This window comes from Lactuca serriola, chromosome 1, assembly GCF_051521515.1.
Source record: "Lactuca serriola cultivar US96UC23 chromosome 1, Lser_US96UC23_V15, whole genome shotgun sequence".
Lineage (NCBI taxonomy): Eukaryota > Viridiplantae > Streptophyta > Magnoliopsida > Asterales > Asteraceae > Lactuca > Lactuca serriola.
The window spans coordinates 172,572,271-172,594,937 of record NC_136408.1 but is presented as its reverse complement, the minus strand read 5'-3'; the positions used below and the strand labels follow the sequence as shown (position 1 = coordinate 172,594,937).

The 22,667-nt window shown below is 39.9% G+C and overlaps 1 protein-coding gene and 1 non-coding gene across 2 annotated transcripts; one reads left to right on the top strand and one right to left on the bottom strand.

The window, feature by feature from the left end:
- Nucleotides 1-13,462: 13,462 nt before the first annotated feature.
- On the bottom strand, nt 13,463-18,409 carry LOC145064081 (uncharacterized). Its single transcript, XM_079011601.1, has 5 exons — nt 17,243-18,409; nt 15,998-16,247; nt 15,354-15,728; nt 14,965-15,296; nt 13,463-14,032 (listed from the first exon to the last, which is right to left on the bottom strand). The coding sequence occupies exons 1-5, from the start codon at nt 18,407-18,409 to the stop codon at nt 13,463-13,465; spliced, it is 2,694 nt and encodes an 897-aa protein (XP_078867727.1).
- Nucleotides 18,410-19,732: 1,323 nt separating this feature from the next.
- LOC145080699 (small nucleolar RNA R71) lies at nt 19,733-19,839 on the top strand. Its single transcript, XR_013695289.1, has one exon. It is a non-coding gene; the product is annotated as a small nucleolar RNA R71 (small nucleolar RNA).
- Nucleotides 19,840-22,667: the final 2,828 nt, after the last annotated feature.

Genomic DNA, 22,667 nt, shown 5'->3' with positions numbered 1-22,667 from the left:
GTACAAAGAACTCCAAATCTTATTTATAAAATAAAATTGAAAATCGGAGCACCTATTTGCCTTCATTCGAGACTAAGTGAAGATACGTGGTGATGACATGTGATGTGTGTAAAATGCACTTGTTTTATTCCTACTTTTTATTAATAATTTTAGCATACAAAGGCAGTGAGCCTGTCTTTTAGTGGTATAGTTGAATAAACAGGGTATCGAACTCAGAGAACGGAAAATTAAACTAATGGCTAATTTTAACTAAGCAATTAATGAAAGTAAAAGGTTTTTCTCTAGTTTTGCAAGACTAGAAACTTAAGCACACCACAAAAACACTTAATTAACTAAGTAACTAAAGCAAACAACTAATTCACCAAATTTGATAAAGATGTTTCTATTTAGGTTCAACCAATTCACTCCTATGATTATTTTGAATTTATGATAGATTAATTGTTATTGGCTACAAACTATAATGGTTAGGTTCATGTTCATTACTCCTAACCCTTAGACGATTAATTAATTCAAGCGGTGATCAAGTGTTTAAACTAATTAATTCCCTAGATTAATAATTTGGATTAAATAAGATTTGTAGTGGTTAATCAAATTGGTGGTTTAATTAACATCTTGTTTGTTGGTTTCTCAAACAAGCTCACACATTAATCTACCCATTATTTTGTTAATCTTAGTTTCATATTCATTATTCCTAAGCATATGATTAAGTGTTCACATAGACATATGAGGTTAACAACTAAGAGATGTTCATGCAGCTTAATTGTCTTCCAATTAACAGAAAATAGTTGTGATTAATGCATAAGGTTCTTTAACAAACTTAATTTAATAAATCACCAATAAACAATCAATCAAAAACTAAGAATTAAACCATAGGAGTTCCTTGGTATTCCCCAAACAGATACAAAAACGTATTTAGCTCATAGTTGCAGTAAAAACAAACACAAAAATAGGTTTAACTAGGCTAAACATACTTAATTCCTAAAGCTAAGTGGAATGATTAACCTAATTGCTTTGATTCTTCAAAAGGTTGAAGATTAGAGTTCCTCAGCGCCTTCAAGGGTTCTCAATCGCAGATGGATCTTCAAAAAATGCCAGAAAAGTATTCCCATCGGATAAAGGCTTGGTTTTTATAACTATCTCAAAACAGGGTGTACTCGGTGAGTAGCAGACCCAACTCGCCGAGTAGGTTCTTAGTTATCCGTCTCAAATCAGGAGTCGTGGCTTATCTTCTGGAATATTCTAATGGACTCGCTGAGTAGGCTCGTGTACTCGCCGAGTAGGAAAGCTTTTGTCCCTGAATCTTCATTCTTTGGTCTCTAATTGTTTCCCCTTGTTCCCTTTCACTCCCAAGCATGTCTTTTGGACTGAAAACAAAATTTAAACAGTATTAAGTACCTTTTGTCCACATTATACACATAATTAGTTAAAAATGAATAAAAATGTATGCTAAATAATTAACTAATTATGCACATATCAAAATACCCCACACTTGACTTTTGCTTGCCCCCAAGCAAAACTGAATTTTAAACATATTAGAATCACATATGACAACTCCATTCTAACGCAACCATTATGCCAAGACCGCAACGCATGCATTTGTGTCTAAAATTGTCCTAAATACCCCCATACTCAAAATACTCACAATCCTCATAAACATTCGCCCACTCACCCCGAACTATGCTCATTTTATGCATCCCTCCGAATCCATCCGCAGAAATCTCTTACCCTCAAGGTATTTTTAGTTGAGCAACCCAAGCATACATAATCTAGAATTACAATTTATGATACCACTATGGAGCTCTTTTTGAATTCTTCACCTTTTGTTGATAATTTGATCTTTGATTTCTTTGAATTCACCACCTTTATTGTTTGACTTTTGGTATCTTCAACTTTTTGAATTTCTTGGAATTTTGATCTTTTGATCTTCACTTTATTTGCTCCAAAATTCTTCAACTTTTCTTGCAATTCTCTCTCTCTCTCTCTCTCTCTCTCTCTCTCTCTCTCTCTCTCTCTTCTCTCTCTTTTTTTTTTACATGTACCTCTCTTTTTTCACTCAAAAACCTACATGCTTAAGCAGGGGCGCTCAACCTCAACCTTTATTGGCCAACGATAATAATTTTCCTGGATACATTTCAGGTTTAGGCTGCTAAACATATTGCATCCCTCAGGCTAAGCGAGGTCGTGTTTTGGTCCCATGATTTCACTGGAATAAGGAAGCCACAAATGCACTAGAACGTGTATAGGCTCAACTAAACATTTGGGTTTTCGTGCAATCATCAACACAATTCTAACATGGAATCCTAATTTGCTTTTACCAAAAATTTCTAAATTAAATCCTAAGTAATATTTTTGGTATGCAACAATTTTTTTTTAAAATTAGCCTAAATTAAGATTCTAAATTTTCTAATATGTGACCAACCCCCTACCCCACACTTATTTTATGCAATGCCCTGATTGCATATTATGCAAAAAAATAAAAATGCAAATATAGAGAAAATTGGAACAAACTCCCCTGGGGTAGCAGTCGATAGGTTGATACTTTTTTTCTTCAGCTCCATCTTCACTTGACTTTAGCCATGGGAACAGCTCATCGATGTCTTGGGTGTCATGCGTCTCGTGTGGTTGACAGCTCGAAAATTTCACGGAACAAGCTTCTTAGAAAATCCCCAGTAACAATTCTGCACAAAAAGTGGATAAATGCTGCAGTGAAAGTGCTCAAAACAGTTCTGGAAATCGAAGATTGCAAGTCTACTCGGCGAGTAGTGACGTTAACTCGATGAGTATCTCTTGACTTGGAACGATAACGTGTAATATCCCATGTACTCGCCGAGTAGAAATTGTGCACTCGGCGAGTAGGCACTGTATTGCCAAAAATGATCCAGCTCATGTTCCTTTCGACCCAGGTTTTGAAATTGGAAATTTCATTGACCCTTACTCTAAATCCTTCAGCAGCAACACTCTTCATTACTCTCGACTCTCACGGACTCAATCCTAAGGACAAGACTCCATACTTTTCTTGAACATCTCTCATTCCCTACTTGACCCTCAACAATTTAGTATGCTTCCTAACCTTCAATTCCTGAAAAATAAATAACTAAAATTGAAAGTAATAACCATCCCAACAAAAATAAAAACCATCCAAGTGTTTAACAATTGTTCAAAACCAAACAAAACATCATAAAAACACAAAACATAAAAAAAAACTCTTCAATCTTCATCCTCCATATCGGTTCCTCCCGCACCACTTCTTCCTTCTTCATTTATTCGCCTCATTCTTTCGTCCCAACTCATAATGTATGGATAGCCAGGTCCGGGTCTTGGGGCAATGTTCATCTGTTGGAAGAGGTATTCAAAAGATTGATTATTATAATTAACCCCTCGTCCAATATCGTCCAAATAGCGCCAGTACTCCACTTGGTTCCACCCATCGTTGTCCTCCTCCACCGGAATAACCGGTGGGTCTTCTCGTACCCGCTCGCTACGTTGTCGTACCCGCCTTCCCGGCTCCTCGGGGATTGCCGACTCGTCTGCATATGGAATGGAAAATGAATCACCAAACTTCTCAACGATCTGTGCCCTCCTGTATAATGTAGTGTTGAATGGTAGAGGGTGAATGACCATGAGTGCCCTAGCTTGTTGCAAATCTAGGACCCTAAACGACTTGGCAATCCTAGTAACAAACATACCTCCATTAATTTTGGAGTTAACTTTTTCCTTAACCACCCCTTCAGCAAGAAATTTGGAGATGCAATAGGGGAGATTCGAGAAAGCGTCGGGAGTAATAATACTCCAAAGATAGAAAATATCAAGGGTTGGGACCTTGTCCCAATCCTTCCGCATGTTGATGGTGCTCGCCACGAAGCGGTGAATAAGGCGATGGATCGGTGAGCGAATATGACCCTCCTGAGCGGTGGAAGGAATATTGTAACACTCGTGTTTCTAGCCTAGGCATTTATATTGAGTTGATAGTCTAGGTTAACCTTTGTAACTCATTCTGAAGAAATGAAAAGGAATTATGTGAATATTATGTGAATTATGTATTTTATGCTTAATTATTAGGGCTTAATTAATTAAGAATAAAAATAAGCGTCAAAATTAAAGTGTAAGATAAGCCCGATATCTTTACATAAAGTTGTAATGGTCGAAACAAGGTTTTCGGGGATATAAAGAATACCAAAATCCGAGTTATAACGAAGAAGTTATGACCTGTCGAAGTTTCGCGACAAAACCGGCACGGTGCTGAATGTCGTAAAAAGTGAGTTTTTGATAAACTACTTTTTAGCCTTAGTAATCTAGACGAAACTCGTAGTATTCATTAAATCGAGAAGTTCGATAAAAAGAACGCCCAAATCTGACTTCATATGAGGAAGTTATGATTTTTCGAAGTTTCAGCTTAGCAGTAGATAGCTAAAAACTCGAAATAAAGATCAAGTTATTTTTAGCCGACACAACCTAAACGAGAATTGAAGGTCTCGTCATTTGGAGCAGAACGGTAAAAAGTTTGACGAAAACGGACGTCGTATGAAGAAGTTATGAATTTTTAACAGATTTCCCGTCGCGGTCTGTTAAAAATAATAATATAAAATTTAAAATCAAAATTAGCTGACGAAGTCTAAAAAGAAGTTGTAGATCGTAATTTTAGATACGCGTCCATATAAAGAACGTAAAAAACAGAGCTCGTATGCAAAAGTTATGGATTTTAGAAGTTTTTGCACGAAAATTGAGAAAATTCGCATAGTCACGAAATGCCATGTCACCCTCGCTGAAAAAGTGCCACGTGTCCTGCTGAGTCATCCGAGCACATGGACTAATCCGAAGTGGTCCAATAGCGGTGCAACACGTACCCTCTTAGCACATGTCCGAACCCTCGCAGCATGCCATGAACCCCCTACTTCGGACCCTAGACCTCGGTCCAATCGCAGCCCCTTCGCACGCGCAGCCCTCGTGCGAGCCTTCCATGCGAGCCCTCGGATCTGCGAGGTGTGGCTTCCTCCTGACCGTCCGATCAGAAGCTTCACCCTATAAATAGGAGGCTGTAAGCCTTCTCGGATATTTTTAAGAAATTGCCATATTTAGCCCCTTTCTTCATATTTTCTTCACCTTGACCTTCCGCGAAGCCCCGGTATCGATTGTAAAGCCCGGAATACTCCACGAAGTGCCTGTGAAGCCCGAAAAAATTATCTTTTCGGTTTCGATGCCCGACTTTTGCAGAGCCCAATTTCTCAATAAAACTCCCGGTTTTATTAGAAACGATCGTTTTAGGAAACGAATTGCTGCCCGATTTTCATCAAAATATGTGAGTGTGTAGTTACTTTCAATTTACACATAGATATGAAGTATTTACCTCGAAATACGTGTTATGTGTAAATATGTTAATTGTTTATTTGAGGTGACTGTTGAATTGATGTTTTATACAAGTTTTAAACTGTATATGCTTTTTATCTACAAAATATGTTGGGTAGAACATAAGTAGATGAAATAGTTGATGTGTGTTAAAAAGGTGAGAGGCCTCGATGTTTTGTTGTTGTTGTAGTCATCTAGCGGAGTATAGATGACGACCACGGACTTTCTAGATAGTCCAGTGGAACACTAGCAGGTTCGCAACTTGTAGGTGTTGATGAATTAAATGTTCATTGGCGTACTCCATCCCCCTCATGGTTGCCTTAAGGACATGTATGGCTGAGGAAACCCCTTAGCAATAGTGTCCATCCCAATGATAATCCTTAGGGTAGGTCCCTTGTGATAGGTGTTTAGGGACGTAAAGTGAAGACAACGGGAATGGGTAATCAGGGTTATTGTTGATTGGTGAACTTAATAAGTATATTATTGTGGGTTGAAAACCTTATATGCTCACTAGGCTCCCAAGCCTGACCCACTCAGTTTTTATGATTACAGGTAGTGGACCCTGAGCATAGTCGGAGGACGACGAGAGATTTTTGGATTATAGGCCAGTAGTTGTAAATAACTGTTGAAAGGCTTATGATGTCTTGTTTATGCTTTTGATCTGTATCAGAACATGACATCTCGAGGTTTTGGATATGTATGGAAAATATATACCTTCTTAATGAAGGGTTTTGATATACTTTTGTCATATGTTGTTTGGGGACCAATTCCACAACATCTTTTAAAAAGATTTCTCTGATTTTATTTTAAAAAGCATAAATTAAATCGGTCGTTTCTGGCCGAGAAATTAGGGGATGTCATAGTTGGTATCAGAGCATTAGTTTAAGTGAACTAAGAAATTGTGGAATTTCTAGACTTGAACTTAGAATGCTAAGTGATGATTGTGAGATGAGTGTCTACCATATTTTAGACACGAGCACTAGTTTATTTTAGGGAAGATTCCTAAAATGCCCTTATATGCTAAATGCTATGTGTTTGCGATGTGTTCCATTATTTGTTCGGATCTACAGTCTGTTGCCGACCGGATCTGGAAACTTTATGTGTGTAGGATTCTAAGCGTATGATTACGAGATTAGAACTAACATGTAAACGTTTCAGAGTGATAAGGGAATTGACATGTCTAACAAGAATAAAGACCTAAATTCGCCTTATTCGGTATATAGATTGTAATGGCAAGAACTCGGAGTGGAGCTGGAAATGCAAACAGAAACCAACAACCTCAACCCCAAGTGGTGGAACCGGTGCCTATAGTAGGAGTTGCACCCGAACCCATCACCATGGCTGGAGTACGAACTATGATTCAGGCCATGTTCGCTGAACAGAGGGAGGAGTTGAGGCAAATGTTGCTGAACGACAGGGATGAACCTTCAGTTCCTATTGAACAATGTGAACTAAATGACGATCGATCTGAAGAAGGGAACAACAGTAGATCGGTTGGTCATAGTGAACCGCTTGTGGTTGGGAGAAATAACCACGAGGGTAGAATGGAGAGAAATGGGTGCAAGTATAAGGACTTTATGACTTGCAAGCCATCGACCTTCAATGGAAAAGAAGAACCTGTCGGAGTAATGGACTGGATCTCGGAAATGGAGTTGGCTTTCATGACTTGTGATTGCCAAGGCAAGTTACAAACTACCTTTGCAGTATGTCAGTTCAGGGGAAGTGCTGCTCGTTGGTGGAGCACTTTGGGGAAAACCCTAAGCCCTAATGAGCCACTGCAATTAACTTGGGCAGAGTTCTTAGTGCACTTCAAGCGCAAGTACTGCTCGGCCCAAAACGTACTTGAGTTAGAAAACCAATTTCTAACATTGCAAAAGGGGAGTATGACCGTTGATGAATATACGAATAACTTCACAGACAAAATGGAATTTGCTTTGCGTATTGTCCCAGATGAGTTGGCAAATATTGACAGGTACGCAAAGGGACTACCATGGGAGTATGCGGTGCCAGTACGTCAGGCACTTACTTTGGAGGCAGCTATCTGGGCTGCCAAGTCTGTTGAAGATATGATAAAAGGGAGAGCCGCCAGCAAGTTTGAAGTTGGCGAAAAGAGAAAGTTTGAAGGAACTTCAGGTTCCAAAAAAAAAACAAATTCTCGAAGACTGGCTCGAGAAAATTTGGAGGAGGAGCCGAAGCCAAGTGGTGTGACAAGTGTAAGAAGAAACACGTTGGGAAGTGCAGCATGGAAGTCACTTGTTACAAATGTGGAAAGCCTGGGCATTATGCCAATGAATGCACCTTTAATAAGAACGTATGTTTTGGGTGCAATGAAGAAGGGCATATTTTGAGGGACTGCCCGAAGAAGAAGGACGCAGCAAAACCCAATCTACCACCAAAGCCAAAGGCGAGAGCTTTTCAGATGACGCTGGAAGCTGCGAAAGAAAAAGCCGATGTTGCTTCAGGTACCTTTCTCGTAAACGAATTGCCTGCCCAAATTTTGTTTGATTCTGGAGCCAATTACTCCTTTATATCGCATGAATTTGGTAGAAAGCTAGCTTTGCCTGTAGATATGCTAGTTAATGCTATAATAGTCGAGATTGCTAGTGGCAAGTTTGTACCTGTTAGCTATCGTATGAAAAACATCCTCATTGACTTGGATGGGAATAAGTTCCAAGAGGAATTATTGCCTATCGAGTTAAATGGATTCGATATAGTTTTAGGAATGGATTGGCTTAGCGCCAACGATGCAGAAATAGTATGTAGAAAGAAAATAGTAAAAGTAAACCCGCCAGGGAAAGAGTCGTTTATGGTGTATGGAGTCAAACGCAGAGTAAATTCTAGAATCATTTCCCTAATGAAAGCCAGAAAGTGTTTGGCCAAGGGATGTACATCATATCTAGCGTTCGTGATCAATGCCAAGATGGAAAAGAAGGAGGTGCAGAATATTCCGGTGGTGTGTGATTATCTGGAAGTTTTTCCCAAAGATCTTCCCAGATTGCCCCCTGATCGACAAATAGAATTTCTTATCGACTTGTTACCAGGAACGACGCCGATAGCAAAAGCACCTTATCGATTAGCGCCAACCGAAATGAAAGAACTTATGACACAACTTCAGGAGTTAATGGACAAAGGTTTCATTCGACCTAGTTCATCGCCCTGGGGAGCCCCTGTGTTATTTGTAAAAAAGAAAGACGGGAGCATGAGAATGTGCATCGATTACAGAGAGCTGAACAAAGCGACGATAAAGAACAAGTACCCGTTTCCAAGGATCGATGATCTGTTCGACTAGTTGCAGGGTTCGAGCTATTTATCGAAGATCGATCTTAGGTCGGGATACCATCAACTAAAGGTGAGAGAGCAGGATATCGAAAAGACTGCCTTTAGAATGAGATATGGACACTATGAATTTTTGGTTATGTCGTTCGGACTAACCAATGCCCCAGCAGCTTTCATGGATTTGATGAATAGGGTTTGTAAACCATTCTTAGATAAATCCGTGATAGTATTCATAGACGATATCTTGATTTATTCGAAAAGCAAGCAGGAACATGAAAAGCATCTACGTGAAGTGCTAGAAGTCCTGAAAAAGGAGAAGTTGTATGCAAAGTTCTCCAAATGTGAATTTTGGATTCAAGAAGTCGAAGTTTTAGGTCATGTGGTTAACCAAGAAGGAATAATGGTTGAACCAGCAAAGATTGAAGCTGTAATGAAGTGGGAACAACCAAAGAGTCCTACGGAGATTCGAAGCTTTTTAGGATTAGCTGGATATTACCGAAGGTTTATCGAAGGCTTTTCTTCGATTGCTACTCCATTAACAGCTTTGACCTATAAAGGAGCCACTTATGCTTGGAATGAGAAGCATAAGGAAGCCTTTGAGAAGTTGAAGAAGAGATTGTGTGAAGCACCGATTCTTTCATTGCCTGAAGGAGTTGATGACTTCGTAGTTTATAGCGATGCATCTGGGGTTGGGTTAGGTTGTGTTCTGACCCAAAGGGATAAAGTGATCGCGTATGCATCGAGGCAGTTGAAGGAACATGAAAAGAACTACCCCACTCATGATCTGGAGTTGGCAGTGGTAGTATTTGCCTTAAAGATATGGAGACATTATCTTTATGGCACAAAGTGTAAACTTTTCACTGATCATAAGAGTCTCCAATATCTCTTTAATTAGAAGGAATTGAACATGAGGCAACGACGTTGGTTAGAGTTACTCAAGGACTACGACTGTGAGATACTTTACCACCCTGGTAAAGCAAATGTGGTTGCTGATGCTCTCAGTCGGAAGGTAAACCTTGAAAAGAAAAGGCCAAGAGCGTTGAGAATTGAAGTTGTCTTGACAATTGTGGAAAGTATAAACAAAGCTCAAGAGGAAGCTTTGGAGAAAAATGACCAAAAGTAAGAACGTTTGGGCAAAACGTTAGTGTTCAGTACAAACAACCAAGGGTTGAAGGTATTCCAAGATAGGATTTGGGTACCTAAAACGGGCGGAATAAGAGATCTTCTGATGGAAGAAGCTCACAAGACCATGTACTTTCATCCCGACAGTACAAAAATGTATAGGGGTTTAAAGCCCTATTATTGGTGGCCGACGATGAAGCTCGATGTTGCTAAGTATGTGGCCGAGTGTGTAACTTGTGCTAGGGTTAAGGCACAACATCAGAAACCGTATGGGAGTTTAGAATCTTTACCCGTACCCATGGGTAAATGGGAATACATCACCATGGATTTTGTGACTAAACTACCCAGAACAAGGAACGGTCACGACATGATTTGGGTGGTCGTTTATCGCTTCACTAAGAGTGCGCATTTCATAGCAGCCAAAGAGAAATGGTCTATGGATAAACTTGCAAATTCTTACGTGAAGGAAATTGTGAGGTTTCACGGTGTTCCGTTAACGATTGTGTCCAATCGTGACAGCCGTTTTACCTCGAGATTTTGGAGGAGTCTACAAGAGGAATTGGGTACCAAGTTGTGTTTGAGTACAACTTACCATCCGCAAACCAATGGTCAGAGCGAGCGAACGATTCAAACATTGGAGGATATGCTGAGAGCATGTACCCTAGAATTCCAAGGTAACTGGGATGAACACTTACCTTTAGTAGAATTATCCTATAATAATAGTTTCCACTCGAGCATCAAGATGGCACCTTATCACACTTTGTATGGGGAGAAGTGTCGAACGCCATCATGCTGGCTGGAAGCTGGGGAAAAGCAGTTTATGGGACCTGAAATAGTCCATCAGACCGCTAAAAAGTTGAAAGTGATAAGGGAAAGGATGTTAGCTGCTCAAGATCGACAAAAGAGTTATACTGACAAGAAAAGACAACCGATATCCTTCGATGTTGGAGATTCGGTTTTACTTAAAGTCTCACCGTGGAAGGGACTTATAAGATTTGGTAAGAGAGGAAAGTTGAGTCCAAGGTTTATTGGACCATTTAAAGTTCTTCAGAGGATCGGGAATCAAGCTTACAAGCTAGAGTTACCGGAAGAACTAGAGGGTATTCATAACACCTTTCATGTGTGTTATTTGAGAAAGTTCACGGGAGACGTGCCCGACATAATTCCGATGTCTGAGTTAAGGTTGGATGAAAACAAGAGGTTGATCGAAGAACCTGAGGCAATCGTTGACCGTAAGACTATGAAGTTACGACGCAAGATGGTCGATTTAGTGCTTGTGCACTGGAAACATACGAATGGACCAAATCTCACTTGGGAAACGGAGAGTGACATGATGAGTCGCTACCCGCAGTTGTTTAGTGATATGTGATTCCGGGGACGGAATCATCCTAAGGTGGAGAGAATTGTAACACTCGTGTTTTTAGCCTAGGCATTTATATTGAGTTGATATTCTAGGTTAACCTTTGTAACTCATTCTGAAGAAATGAAAAGGAATTATGTGAATATTATGTGAATTATGTATTTTATGCTTAATTATTAGGGCTTAATTAATTAAGAATAAAAATAAGCGTCAAAATTAAAGTGTAAGATAAGCCCGATATCTTTACATAAAGTTTTAGTGGTCGAAACAAGGTTTTCGGGGATATAAAGAATACCAAAATCCGAGTTATAACGAAGAAGTTATGACCTGTCAAAGTTTCGCGACAAAACCGGCACAGTACTGAATGTCGTAAAAAGTGAGTTTTCGATAAACTACTTTTTAGCCTTAGTAATCTAAACGAATGTCGTAGTATTCGTTAAACCGAGAAGTTCGATAACAAGAACGCCTAAATCTGATTTCGTATGAGGAAGTTATGATTTTTCGAAGTTTCAGCTTAGCAATAGACAGCTAAAAACTCGAATTTTAGATCAAGCGATTTTTAGCCGAAACAACCTAAACGAGAATTGAAGTTCTCGTCATTAGGAGCACAACGGTAAAAAGTCTAACGAGAACGGACGTCGTATGAAGAAGTTATGAATTTTTAACGGATTTCCTGTCCTGGTTTGCTAAAAATAATAATATAAAATTTAAAATCAAAATTAGTCGACGAAGTCTAAATAGAAGTTGTAGAGCGTAATTTTAGCTACGCGTGCATATAAAGAACGTCAAAACCGGAGCTCGTATGCGTAAGTTATGGATTTTAGAAGTTTTGGCGCGAAAATCGAGAAAATTCGCATAGTCACGAAATGCCACGTCACCCTCGCTGAAAAAGTGCCACGTGTCCTGCTGAGTCACCAAGCTGCTGAGTCATCCGAGCACATGGCCTAATCCGAAGTGGTCCAATAGCGGTGTGACACGTACCCTCTTAGTGCATGTCCGAACCCTCGCAGCATGCCACGAACTCCCCCACTTCGGACCCTAGACCTCGGTCCAATCACAGACCGCCAGCAGCCCCTTCGCATGCGCAGCCCTCGTGCGAGCCTTCCCTGTGAGCCCTCGGATCTGCGAGGCGTGGCTTCTTCCTGACCGTCCGATCAGAAGCTTCACCCTATAAATAGAAGGCTGCGAGCTTTCTCGGATATTTTTAAGAAATTGCCATATTTAGCCCCTTTCTTCATATTTTCTTCACCTTGACCATCCGCGAAGCCCCGGTATCGATTGTAAAGCCCGAAATCCTCCACGAAGTGCCCGTGAAGCCCGGAAAATTTATCTTTTCGGTTTCGAAGCCCGACTTTTGCAGATCCCGGTTTCTCAATAAAACTCCCGGTTTTATTAGAAACGATCGTTTTAGGAAACGAATTGCTACCCGATTTTAATCAAAATATGTGAGTGTGTAGTTACTTTCAATTTACACATAGATATGAAGTATTTACCTTGAAATATGTGTTATGTGTAAATATTTTAATTGTTTATTTGAGGTGACTGTTGAATTGATGTTTTATACAAGTTTTAAACTGTATATGCTTTTTATCTACAAAATATGTTGGGTAGAACATGGGTAGATGAAATAGTTGATGTATGTAAAAAAGGTGAGAGGACTCGATGTTGTTGTTGTTGTTGTTGTTGATGTTGATGTTGTTGTAGTCATCTAGCAGAGTATAGATGACGACCACAGACTTTCTAGATAGTCCAGTGGAACACTAGCAGGTTCGCAACTTGTAGGTGGTGATGAATTAAATGTTCATTGGCGTACTCCATCCCCCTCATGGTTGCCTTAAAGACATGTATGACTGAGGAAACCCCTTAGCAGTAGTGTCCATCCCGATGATAATCCTTAGGCTAGGTCCCTTGTGATAGGTGTTTAGGGACGTAAAGTGAGGACAACGAGAATGGGTAATCAGGGTTATTGTTGATTGGTGAACTTAATAAGTATATTATTGTGGGTTGAAAACCCTATATGCTCACCAGGCTCCCACACCTGACCCACTTAGTTTTTATGATTACTGGTAGTGGACCCCGAGCATAGTCGGAGGACGACGAGAGATTTTTGGATTATAGGCCAGTAGCTGTAAATAACTGTTGAAAGACTTATAATGTCTTGTTTATGCTTTTGATCTGTATCAGAACATGACATCCTGAGGTTTTGGATATGTATGGAAAATATATACCTTCTTAATGAAGGGTTTTGATATACTTTTGTCATATGTTGTTTGGGGACCAATTCTGCAACATCTTTTAAAAAGATTTCTCTGATTTTATTTTAAAAAGCATAAATTAAATCGGTCTTTTCTGGCCGAGAAATTAGGGGATGTCACAAATATACACCCAGTTGGCAATTGTGTTCCACCATGTAGAGGCCACGATTGCCTCGGGAAGTTCCTTATGGCAGTTCTCTAGAAAAGCTTCAAAGTCCTCAGTCATCATTGTGCTCTGATCATAAATCCCCAGCCTCCAAGAAAACTCAGCAATGCTGCACTGTCGCAGCTCCCCGCCCAAAGAAAAAGAAATTGTGTTGGGGTCGTAATACTCACTACCACCTCGGAATGAGATGGTAGCAAAAAATTCCCAACACAACTCGGCATACACAGGTTCTTGTATCTTGAATAATTGTAACCAACCATCACATGTGATGGTGGTATACCCCAAACTGCACTCCTTCACCAAGTATGGTGTGAGCTCCTCCTCCAGTCCCACATTTCCCAACCAATCCCAGTCAACAGCGTTGGGCAAATGGATTTCCTTCTGCTTGAGCGCCTCTAATCTGTTTTTGGCTCGAGCTTGGGATGATTTGGAAGTTATTTGTTGAAATGAAAGCCACGGGATATCACTTTGGCTCCCCCCTAGAAGACTGTCCCCTTCTGGCCATGATACCTGCATAACAACATCAAAGGAACACAAACAAACAATACTCAGTAATTAAAAACGAACAAATCAGGTCTGAATAGTCATCTACTCGCCGAGTACACGACCTACTCGGCGAGTAGGATGAACATCGGTAACAGTCTTGTGCCGATCATGTATAGGCTGTCCAAAACTCCAAATTTTTCACAGTGGTTTGTTGTATTGTGTCATCTAACCATAAATCCAAAAGAAATTTCTCCTGATATTACCTAATTCATGGCTAAATTAAAACCCTAGAATTTGAGGAAACCCCCAAATCCGAATTCAAGCAAAATATGGGCAAATCAATGATAAAGCTTGAACCTTTGATGAGTTTAAAGTGTAAAGATCTTACCTTTTCCTTTGAAAGACGATGATTAAGTGGAAATTTGAAGAAATCGCAGAAGATGCTTGAGGGGACGCAGTGCACGGCGAGTATAGAGGTTAAATGGGTGAAAACCCTTATTTTACAGATTATATATTAACCGTGTAAATTCAGTACTCGCCGAGTAGAAATGCCGTTATGCATTTTATTGGGTTACTCGGGCAGGTACTCGCCGAGTATACGTGCCTACTCGGCGAGTAATCCTTGCAGTTTGAAAAAAATTGAATGTTTTGAAAATTTAATGTATTTTTTTCATTCTTTTAGCCATCCACCCCACACTCTAGGCATTGGTTGTCCTAAAGCAATTATATTCTCAGAAGAAGACAAATGAGAAAGATAAAAATAAAATTAAAGAAAAGGAAAGAAAATGCAATCTTGAGACTCGATTTTCCTCCCGAGAAGCTCTTATTTTTAAGGAGTCATTAGCTAGACTCCTCCCCTTCTACATGGTTGCAATACCTTCCAGCAACAACAACTCTTCCATTCCTTCATTCCGAGGGACTCCTTCTTCATACTTTTTGACCCTATGGCCGTTGACCTTGAAAGGTGTTCCATCTCTTGACAATAGCTCTACAGCACCATGTGGAAACACCGTCTTTACCAGAAAAGGACCATCCCATCTTGACTTAAGTTTTCCTGAGAAAAGCTTTAGTCGTGAATTAAAGAGCAACACTTTTTGGCCTTCATGAAATTCTTTATTTTCTGTTATCCTTTTGTCATGCCACATCTTGGTCTTCTCTTTATAAAGCCACGAACTAGAGTATGCATCATTCCTAAGCTCCTCAAGAGCATTCATTTGCATCAACCGGTTGCTCTTGAGTTCCTCCATATCGAAGTTACACATCTTTAAGGCCCAAAACACCTTATGCTCTATTTCCACCGGCAAATGACATTGCTTTCCATAAACTAACCTATATGGTGTAGTACCAATAGGTGTTTTGAAAGCTGTACGAAAATCCCTAAGTGCATCATCTAGCTTATTCGACCATTCCTTGCGATTGCTCCCCACTGATTTCTCCAAGATTCGCTTTAACGCTCGATTTGTCACCTCGGTTTGTCCACTAGTTTGTGGATGGTAGGATGTAGAAAACTTATGGGTTACCCCATATTTCTTAAACACCTTCTCCAATTGGTCATTGGCAAAATGTGTGCCTCGGTCACTTATAAGAGCTTTCGGGACTCCAAAACGTGAAAATAACTTCTTTAAAAACCGCACCACCACCCGACCGTCATTTGTTGGTAACGCTTGTGCCTCCGCCCATTTGGATACATAATCCACCGCCACCAATATGTATTTGTTTCCTTTAGACAAGCATCACATTCTTTGACAAATTGGGCTGCATCTTTAAAAATTGTGGGCCAATAGAACCCAATGTCAAAGATCTTCTTTGCAGTGTAGTGTGCTCCATGATGTCCACCTGTGGGCCCGCTATGACAATGCTCTAATATCTTCCGAATTTCATTCCCGAACACGCATCTTCGTATGATCCCATCCGCGCAGCTTCGGAAAAGATATGGTTTATCCCAAAAGTAATATTTTATCTCGGAAAAGAATTTCTTCTTTTGTTGACTTGTGAGATCTTTTTGGATGTAACTGCTAGCTAAGTAGTTAACTATATTTGCAAGCCATGGTTCTTCTCCCACGGTCACCATAATATACTCGTCCAGAAAATCATCGCCAACTCTATCTTCGTGCAATTGTGGGTTTTCAAGCCTTGACAAGTGGTCAACTGCTACATTCTCCATTCCCTTCTTATCTCGTATCTCTATGTCAAACTCTTGAAGAAGTAGCACCCATCGTATCAATCTTGGCTTGGCATCCTGTTTGGCAAACAAATACTTGATGGCCGAGTGGTCAGTAAAAGCAGTAGTTTTGGATAAAACCAAGTAAGGGCAGAATTTGTCAAAGGCATACACCGCAACTAATAATTCATTTTCAGTGGTGGTGTAATTCTCTTGGGCTGGATTTAGAGTCTTGCTAGCATAATATATGGGTCGAAAGTGCTTATCAACCCTTTGACCAAGGACAGCTCCTAATGCAAAGTCACTAGCATCACACATAATCTCAAAGGGTAAACTCCAATTTGGTGCAACAATGATCAGGGCATTAGTTAATTTTTCCTTTAAAAATTCAAATGCCTCTAAACACTCTTTAGTAAAATTAAATGGTGCGTCTTTTAATAATAGTTGTGTTAGAGGTCTAGTTATTTTGGAAATATCTTTTATGAAACGCCCGTAAAAACCCGCGTGTCCTAGAAAACTTCTAATGCCTTTAACATTAGTTGGTGGGGGTAATTTGGCAATGGTGTCAATCATTGCCCGATTCACTTCATTCCCATTTTGGAAACCTTGTGGCCCAAAACTATACCCTCCTTGACCATAAAGTGACATTTCTCCCAATTGAGGACCAAGTCGGTTTTTTCACACCTAGCAAGCATTAAGTCAAGATTTGTGAGACAATCATGGAAAGAAGATCCAAAAACGGAAAAGTTGTCCATAAAAACTTCCATGAATTTTTCCACCATATCATGAAATATGGCTATCATACACCTTTGAAAATTCGCGGGTGCATTGCATAGCCCAAAGGGCATGCGTCTTTAAGCAAAAGTCCCACTTAGGCAAGTAAATGTGGTCTTTTCTTGGTCCATTGGGTCTATGGGTATTTGGAAATAACCCGAGAATCCGTCTAGAAAGTAATAGTAAATATGGCCCTATAGTCTTTCTAACATTTGATCAATAAAAGGTAAGGGAAAATGGTCTTTACGAGTGGCATCGTTTAGCTTTCGATAATCGATGCACACTCTCCAACCGGTTACCGTTCGTGTCGGAATTAGCTCGTTCTTTTCGTTGGTTATGACCGTCATCCCTCCTTTCTTTGGCACCACTTGGACCGGACTCACCCACGGACTGTCGGAAATGGAATAGATAATTCCCGCATCTAAGAGTTTAACCACTTCCTTCTTGACTACTTCTTGCATATTCGGGTTTAACCTTCTTTGGTGCTGTACAACCGGCTTTGCTCCTTCTTCCAGATTGATCTTGTGGGAGCAATAGGATGGGCTTATTCCTTTGATGTCGGTGATGCTCCATGCTATGGCCCGCTTCCGCTTCTTCAACACTTGCATGAGCTCTTCCTTTTCAGAATTAGACAGGTCAGAGGCTATGATTACAGGCTTTTGGTTGCCTTCTTCAAGGAAAGCATACTCCAAATGTTCTGGTAAAGTTTTGAGCTCAGATTTTTGGTTCTGACTGTTGGACTCGCCGAGTGCAAGTAAGGTACTCGGCAAGTTTGTGGCTGTATTCACGACTTCTGCCTTTTCTAAGGAAGAACTCGGTGAGTAGATCGGTCCTACTCGGCAAGTAGGGCTGTCAGTTTGCTTCACTAATTCTTCAAACATAGCTTCTTCCAGCAGCCTTTCAATCTCCATTAAGTCTTTTTCTGGATCAAATTCTTCATCATCAGTTGTGAACTTGCTGGAATCTTCACTTATGTATTCCTCTAATAACTCGTCAAGCATATCAATTGAGAATGCCGTGTCGTCACTGTTCCTTGCATACTTCATAGCTTGGTCTACCCCAAATGTGACTGAATCTTCTCCTACCCGCAAGGTGAGCTTCGAATCCCTCCTGTCTACTATAGCTCTTGCCGTGTTGAGGAAGGGCCTTCCAAGGATGATTGGAACTTGTGGATTCGCCTCCATGTCTAGAATGATGAAATCAGCGGGAAAGACGAATTTGTCCACTTTGACTAGTAAGTCTTCGCATATGCCTCTTGGGAATGTGATTGTCTTGTTTGCCAAGTGAATTGCCATGCGAATTGGCCTTGGTTCCGGGAGATCCAACTTCTTAAAGAATGAATATGGCATTAGGTTCACACTTGCTCCCAAATCGACTAAGGCATGAATGGTAGCCAAGTTGCGAAATTGGAAAGGTAAAGTCAAACTCCCCGAGTCGCCCTTCTTCTTTGGTAGCTTATTTAGCATAGTGGCTGATCAATTTTCAGTGAGTACTACCTTCTTCACTTCTTCCATCTTCCTTCTATTAGTGAGAAGTTCCTTAAGGAATTTTGCATATTTGGGCATTTGCATGACGGATTCAATGAAGGGTATGTTGATTTGAAGAGCCTTGATATGATCTAGAAACTTCTGGTACTCCTCTTCCTGCTTCTCTTTTATAGCTCGGGATTGGTATGGCATTGGAGGTTGATACAGCTTTTTAGGAACTTTGCATATTTGGGAATTTGCATGACACATTCAATGAAGTGTATGTTGATTTGAAGAGCCTTGATATGATCCAGAAACTTCTGGTACTCCTCTTCCTGCTTCTCTTTTATAGCTCGGGCTGGGTATGGCATTGGTGGCTGATACAGATTTTCAGGGATCAGTTTTTTCGGATTTGGTAGTATACTCACCGAGTCCATAGGTGGTACTCGGCGAGTAGGGCTGTCAGATTGTAAATTTTGCTTTTCTGCTTGCTTTTCTGCCTCCTCCTTCTGTGATTCCTTGGATGCCTCAGTCTGAATAGGTTCCAGGGGAGTGATTATCTTCCCACTTCTTGTTGTGACTATGTTTATGTGCGTGCCTCGTGGGTTATTTTCAGTTTTGCTAGGAAGTTCGCCCGACGACCTTTGGTTGATTTGTTGAGCAAGTTGCCCAAGCTGCGTTTCTATATTATGGATAGATGCTTGCTGGTTTCTAAGCATGGTCCTTGTTTCTTGAATTGCAGCATCATGATCACTATGTCTTTTTTCTGAAGCAGCTACAAATTTGGTGAGCATTTCTTCCAAGCTTGGCTTTCTCTCTTGTACCGGCTCCTCCTTTTGGTAGAAACCTCTCCCTTTTTGCCAAAACCTTTCCTCCTTGGCCTTCTTGTACTCTTCATAAGGGAGCCACTTTTTCTTTTGTTTGCGCCAGTCTTCATCATATTGGTCTCCACTTGAGTAACAAACTTGCACCTTCTTATTGCCATTCTCATCTAAATCACAGTCTCTAGTGAGGTGAGGTCCATTGCAATTTTCACAACCCACCCGAATAGCATGGATCGTTTGATCCATTTTATCCATCCTCCTATCCAAGGTTTTTAGCATAGCCATGACCGCGGATAAGTCTTCAGTAGCCGCATATGCGGCTCCCCTAGTGACATCATGTCTAGGGTTGTAGTATTCTCTAGAGTGTTTAGAGAATTCTTCAATCAATTCTTTGAACACTGGGGGCGGCTTCTTTGTGAGCGGGCCTTGCGAGTCAAGTAACTGCCTAGTTGTGACATTGACTCCATCATAGAAGATGGAGACTTCTTGCTGGCTGTTTAGGTCATGGTGTGGGCAGTTTCTTAGTAAGCTCTTGTACCTCTCCCAAGCTTCATATAGCGACTCTCCAGCTTGTTGTTCAAAGTTAGCAATGACCTTCTTCAACTTGGCTATCTTGGAAGGTGGGCAAAAGTGATCAATGAATTCTTCCTTCATCTTGGCCCATGTGGTGACTGATCCGGGGGGAAGTGACTTGAGCCAGTCTTTTGCAGCACCTTTGAATGTCACCGGAAGCATGCGAAGTAGCTGACGTCTCGCGAGGCACATTTGGAACATTAAAGTAATCAGCTACATCATTGAATTCATCCAAATGCTTGTAGTCATCTTCGTGGTCTTTTCCATAAAAGGTATTTCTTTAAGTAAAGCTAGGATATGACCCTTGAGCTTGAAAGTAGCAGTTACGGGAATTGCGGGTTGCACAAGTCCCGGGCCATTGTCATCGCACATCCTCTTCTTCCATTCCCCCATGGGGATTTCATCAATGTTAGCCATAGTGATAGCTAACTCTTCCTCGGAATCGGATTCGTGCTCGTATGTAGGCTCCTCTTCTTCCTCGGTCTCATACTCAATATCTTCCTTAACCAGTTCGTCGATTACTAAAGAAGCGCTAGATGCTCTTGATTTGCTGCTCTTTTTCTTCACAAAAACAGTCTTCAAGTTAGACAAAGGTGACTTCTTTGGTGTACTCGAGCTCTCCACGTCCTTTCCTTTGTTCCTTTTTTCAATGCGGATTCGGGATCTTCAAACGGGGGTACCAGCGGGGTGTTTGATCCTCTGGTCATGAAAGTCCTGAAATAAATAAGATAAAAACATAAAAAGAACAAAAAATTGCAACTGAAAAAAAAAACGGAAATTAAATTCCAAATACACTTGTACTCGCTGAGTAGGTGCGACTGCACTCGGCGAGTATCAGTTTAATTTTGAAGAAATTCTAAACTTAATATTAAAACTAAAATAGATGCTAAAACGTAATTTCTAACTACTAAATTGCAATAAATTAACTTTGTGCCAGTAAACTCACACAAAGGATCCAAAAAATTAGGAATTAGATTAATTATTTAGAACCGTTCTCCGGCAACGGCGCCAAAAACTTGATGTGTGTAAAATGCACTTGTTTTATTCCTACTTTTTATTAATAATTTTAGCACACAAAGGCAGTGAACCTGTCTTTTAGTGGTATAGTTGAATAAATAGGGTATCGAACTCAGAGAACGGAAAATTAAACTAATGGCTAATTTTAACTAAGCAATTAATGAAAGTAAAAGGTTTTTCTCTAGTTTTGCAAGACTAGAAACTTAAGCACACAACAAAAACACTTAATTAACTAAGTAACTAAAGCAAACAACTAATTCACCAAATTTGATAAAGATGTTTCTATTTAGGTTCAACCAATTCACTCCTATGATTATTTTGAATTTATGATAGATTAATTGTTATTGGCTACCAACTATAATGGTTAGGTTCATGTTCATTACTCCTAAACCTTAGACAATTAATTAATTCAAGTGGTGATCAAGTGTTTAAACTAATTAATTCCCTAGATTAATAATTTGGATTAAATAAGATTTGTAGTGGTTAATCAAATTGGTGGTTCAGTTAACCTCTTGTTTGTTGGTTTATCAAACAAGCTCACACATTAATCTACCTATTATCTTGTTAATCATAGTTTCATATTCATTATTCCTAAGCATATGATTAAGTGTTCACATAGACATATGAGGTTAACAACTAAGAGATGTTCATGCAGCTTAATTGTCTTCCAATTAACAGAAAATAGTTGTGATTAATGCATAAGGTTCTTTAACAAACTTAATTTAATAAATCACCAATAAACAATCAATCAAAAACTAAGAATTAAACCATAGGAGTTCCTTGGTATTCCCCAAACAGATACAAAAACGTATTTAGCTCATAGTTGCAGTAAAAACAAACACAAAAATAGGTTTAACTAGGCTAAACATACTTAATTCCTAAAGCTAAGTGGAATGATTAACCTAATTGCTTTGATTCTTCAAAAGGTTGAAGATTAGAGTTCCTCAGCGCCTTCAAGGCTTCTCAATCGCAGATGGATCTTCAAAAAACGCCAGAAAAGTATTCCCATCGGATAAAGGCTCGGTTTTTATAACTATCTCAAAACAGGGTGTACTCGGCGAGTAGCAGACCCAACTCGCCGAGTAGATTCTTAGTTATCCGTCTCAAATCAGGAGTCGTGGCTTATCTTCTGGAATATTCTAATGGACTCGCTGAGTAGGCTCGTGTACTCGCCGAGTAGGAAAGCTTTTGTCCCTGAATCTTCATTCTTTGGTCTCTAATTGTTTCCCCTTGTTCCCTTTCACTCCCAAGCATGTCTTTTGGACTGAAAACAAAATTTAAACAGTATTAAGTACCTTTTGTCCACATTATACACATAATTAGTTAAAAATGAATAAAAATGTATGCTAAATAGTTAACTAATTATGCACATATCAACAGGCAAGACTTGGGCACATTAATTTCGAGTCAATGAAAAAGATGTCCAAGAAGGGTCTAGTCAAAGGGCTACCCCAATTTGATCATGATAATTAATTGTGTGAATCTTGCTTGGTGTGAAAGAAAAAAAAGTCATTCCTGACCCTGATGACATACAAAGCAAAACCACAATTGGAACTAGTTCACGGTGATTTACGTGGTTTGATCACGTCAGAAACTAAAGGTCAAAATCGACATGTCTTCACACTAATTGTTGATTTTTCACGCTTTATGTGAGTTTATCTCTTGAAAGAGAAGAGTGAGGCGTTTACACACTTTAAAAGGTTCAAAGCTTTGGTGGAGAATGAGACCGGAAAGTGTTTGAAAGTGTTTAGAAGTGATCGAGGAGGCGAGTTTACTTCTCTCGAGTTTAATACATATTGTGATCGAAACAGAGTCAAACACCATCTTACCTCCCCATATTCATG

What these genes read in the sequence shown, in the direction of transcription:
- LOC145064081 (XM_079011601.1), bottom strand. Translation starts at nt 18,409, where the DNA reads ATGCTAAATAAGCTACCAAAGAAGAAGGGCGACTCGGGGAGTTTGACT. An exon ending in AGCTAATTCCGACACGAACG is followed by an intron (nt 16,248 to 17,242) that starts GTAACCGGTTGG and finishes TTTGCCAAACAG; the next exon opens with GATGCCAAGCCAAGATTGAT. An exon ending in CATCCAAAAAGATCTCACAA is followed by an intron (nt 15,729 to 15,997) that starts GTCAACAAAAGA and finishes GCTTGTCTAAAG; the next exon opens with GAAACAAATACATATTGGTG.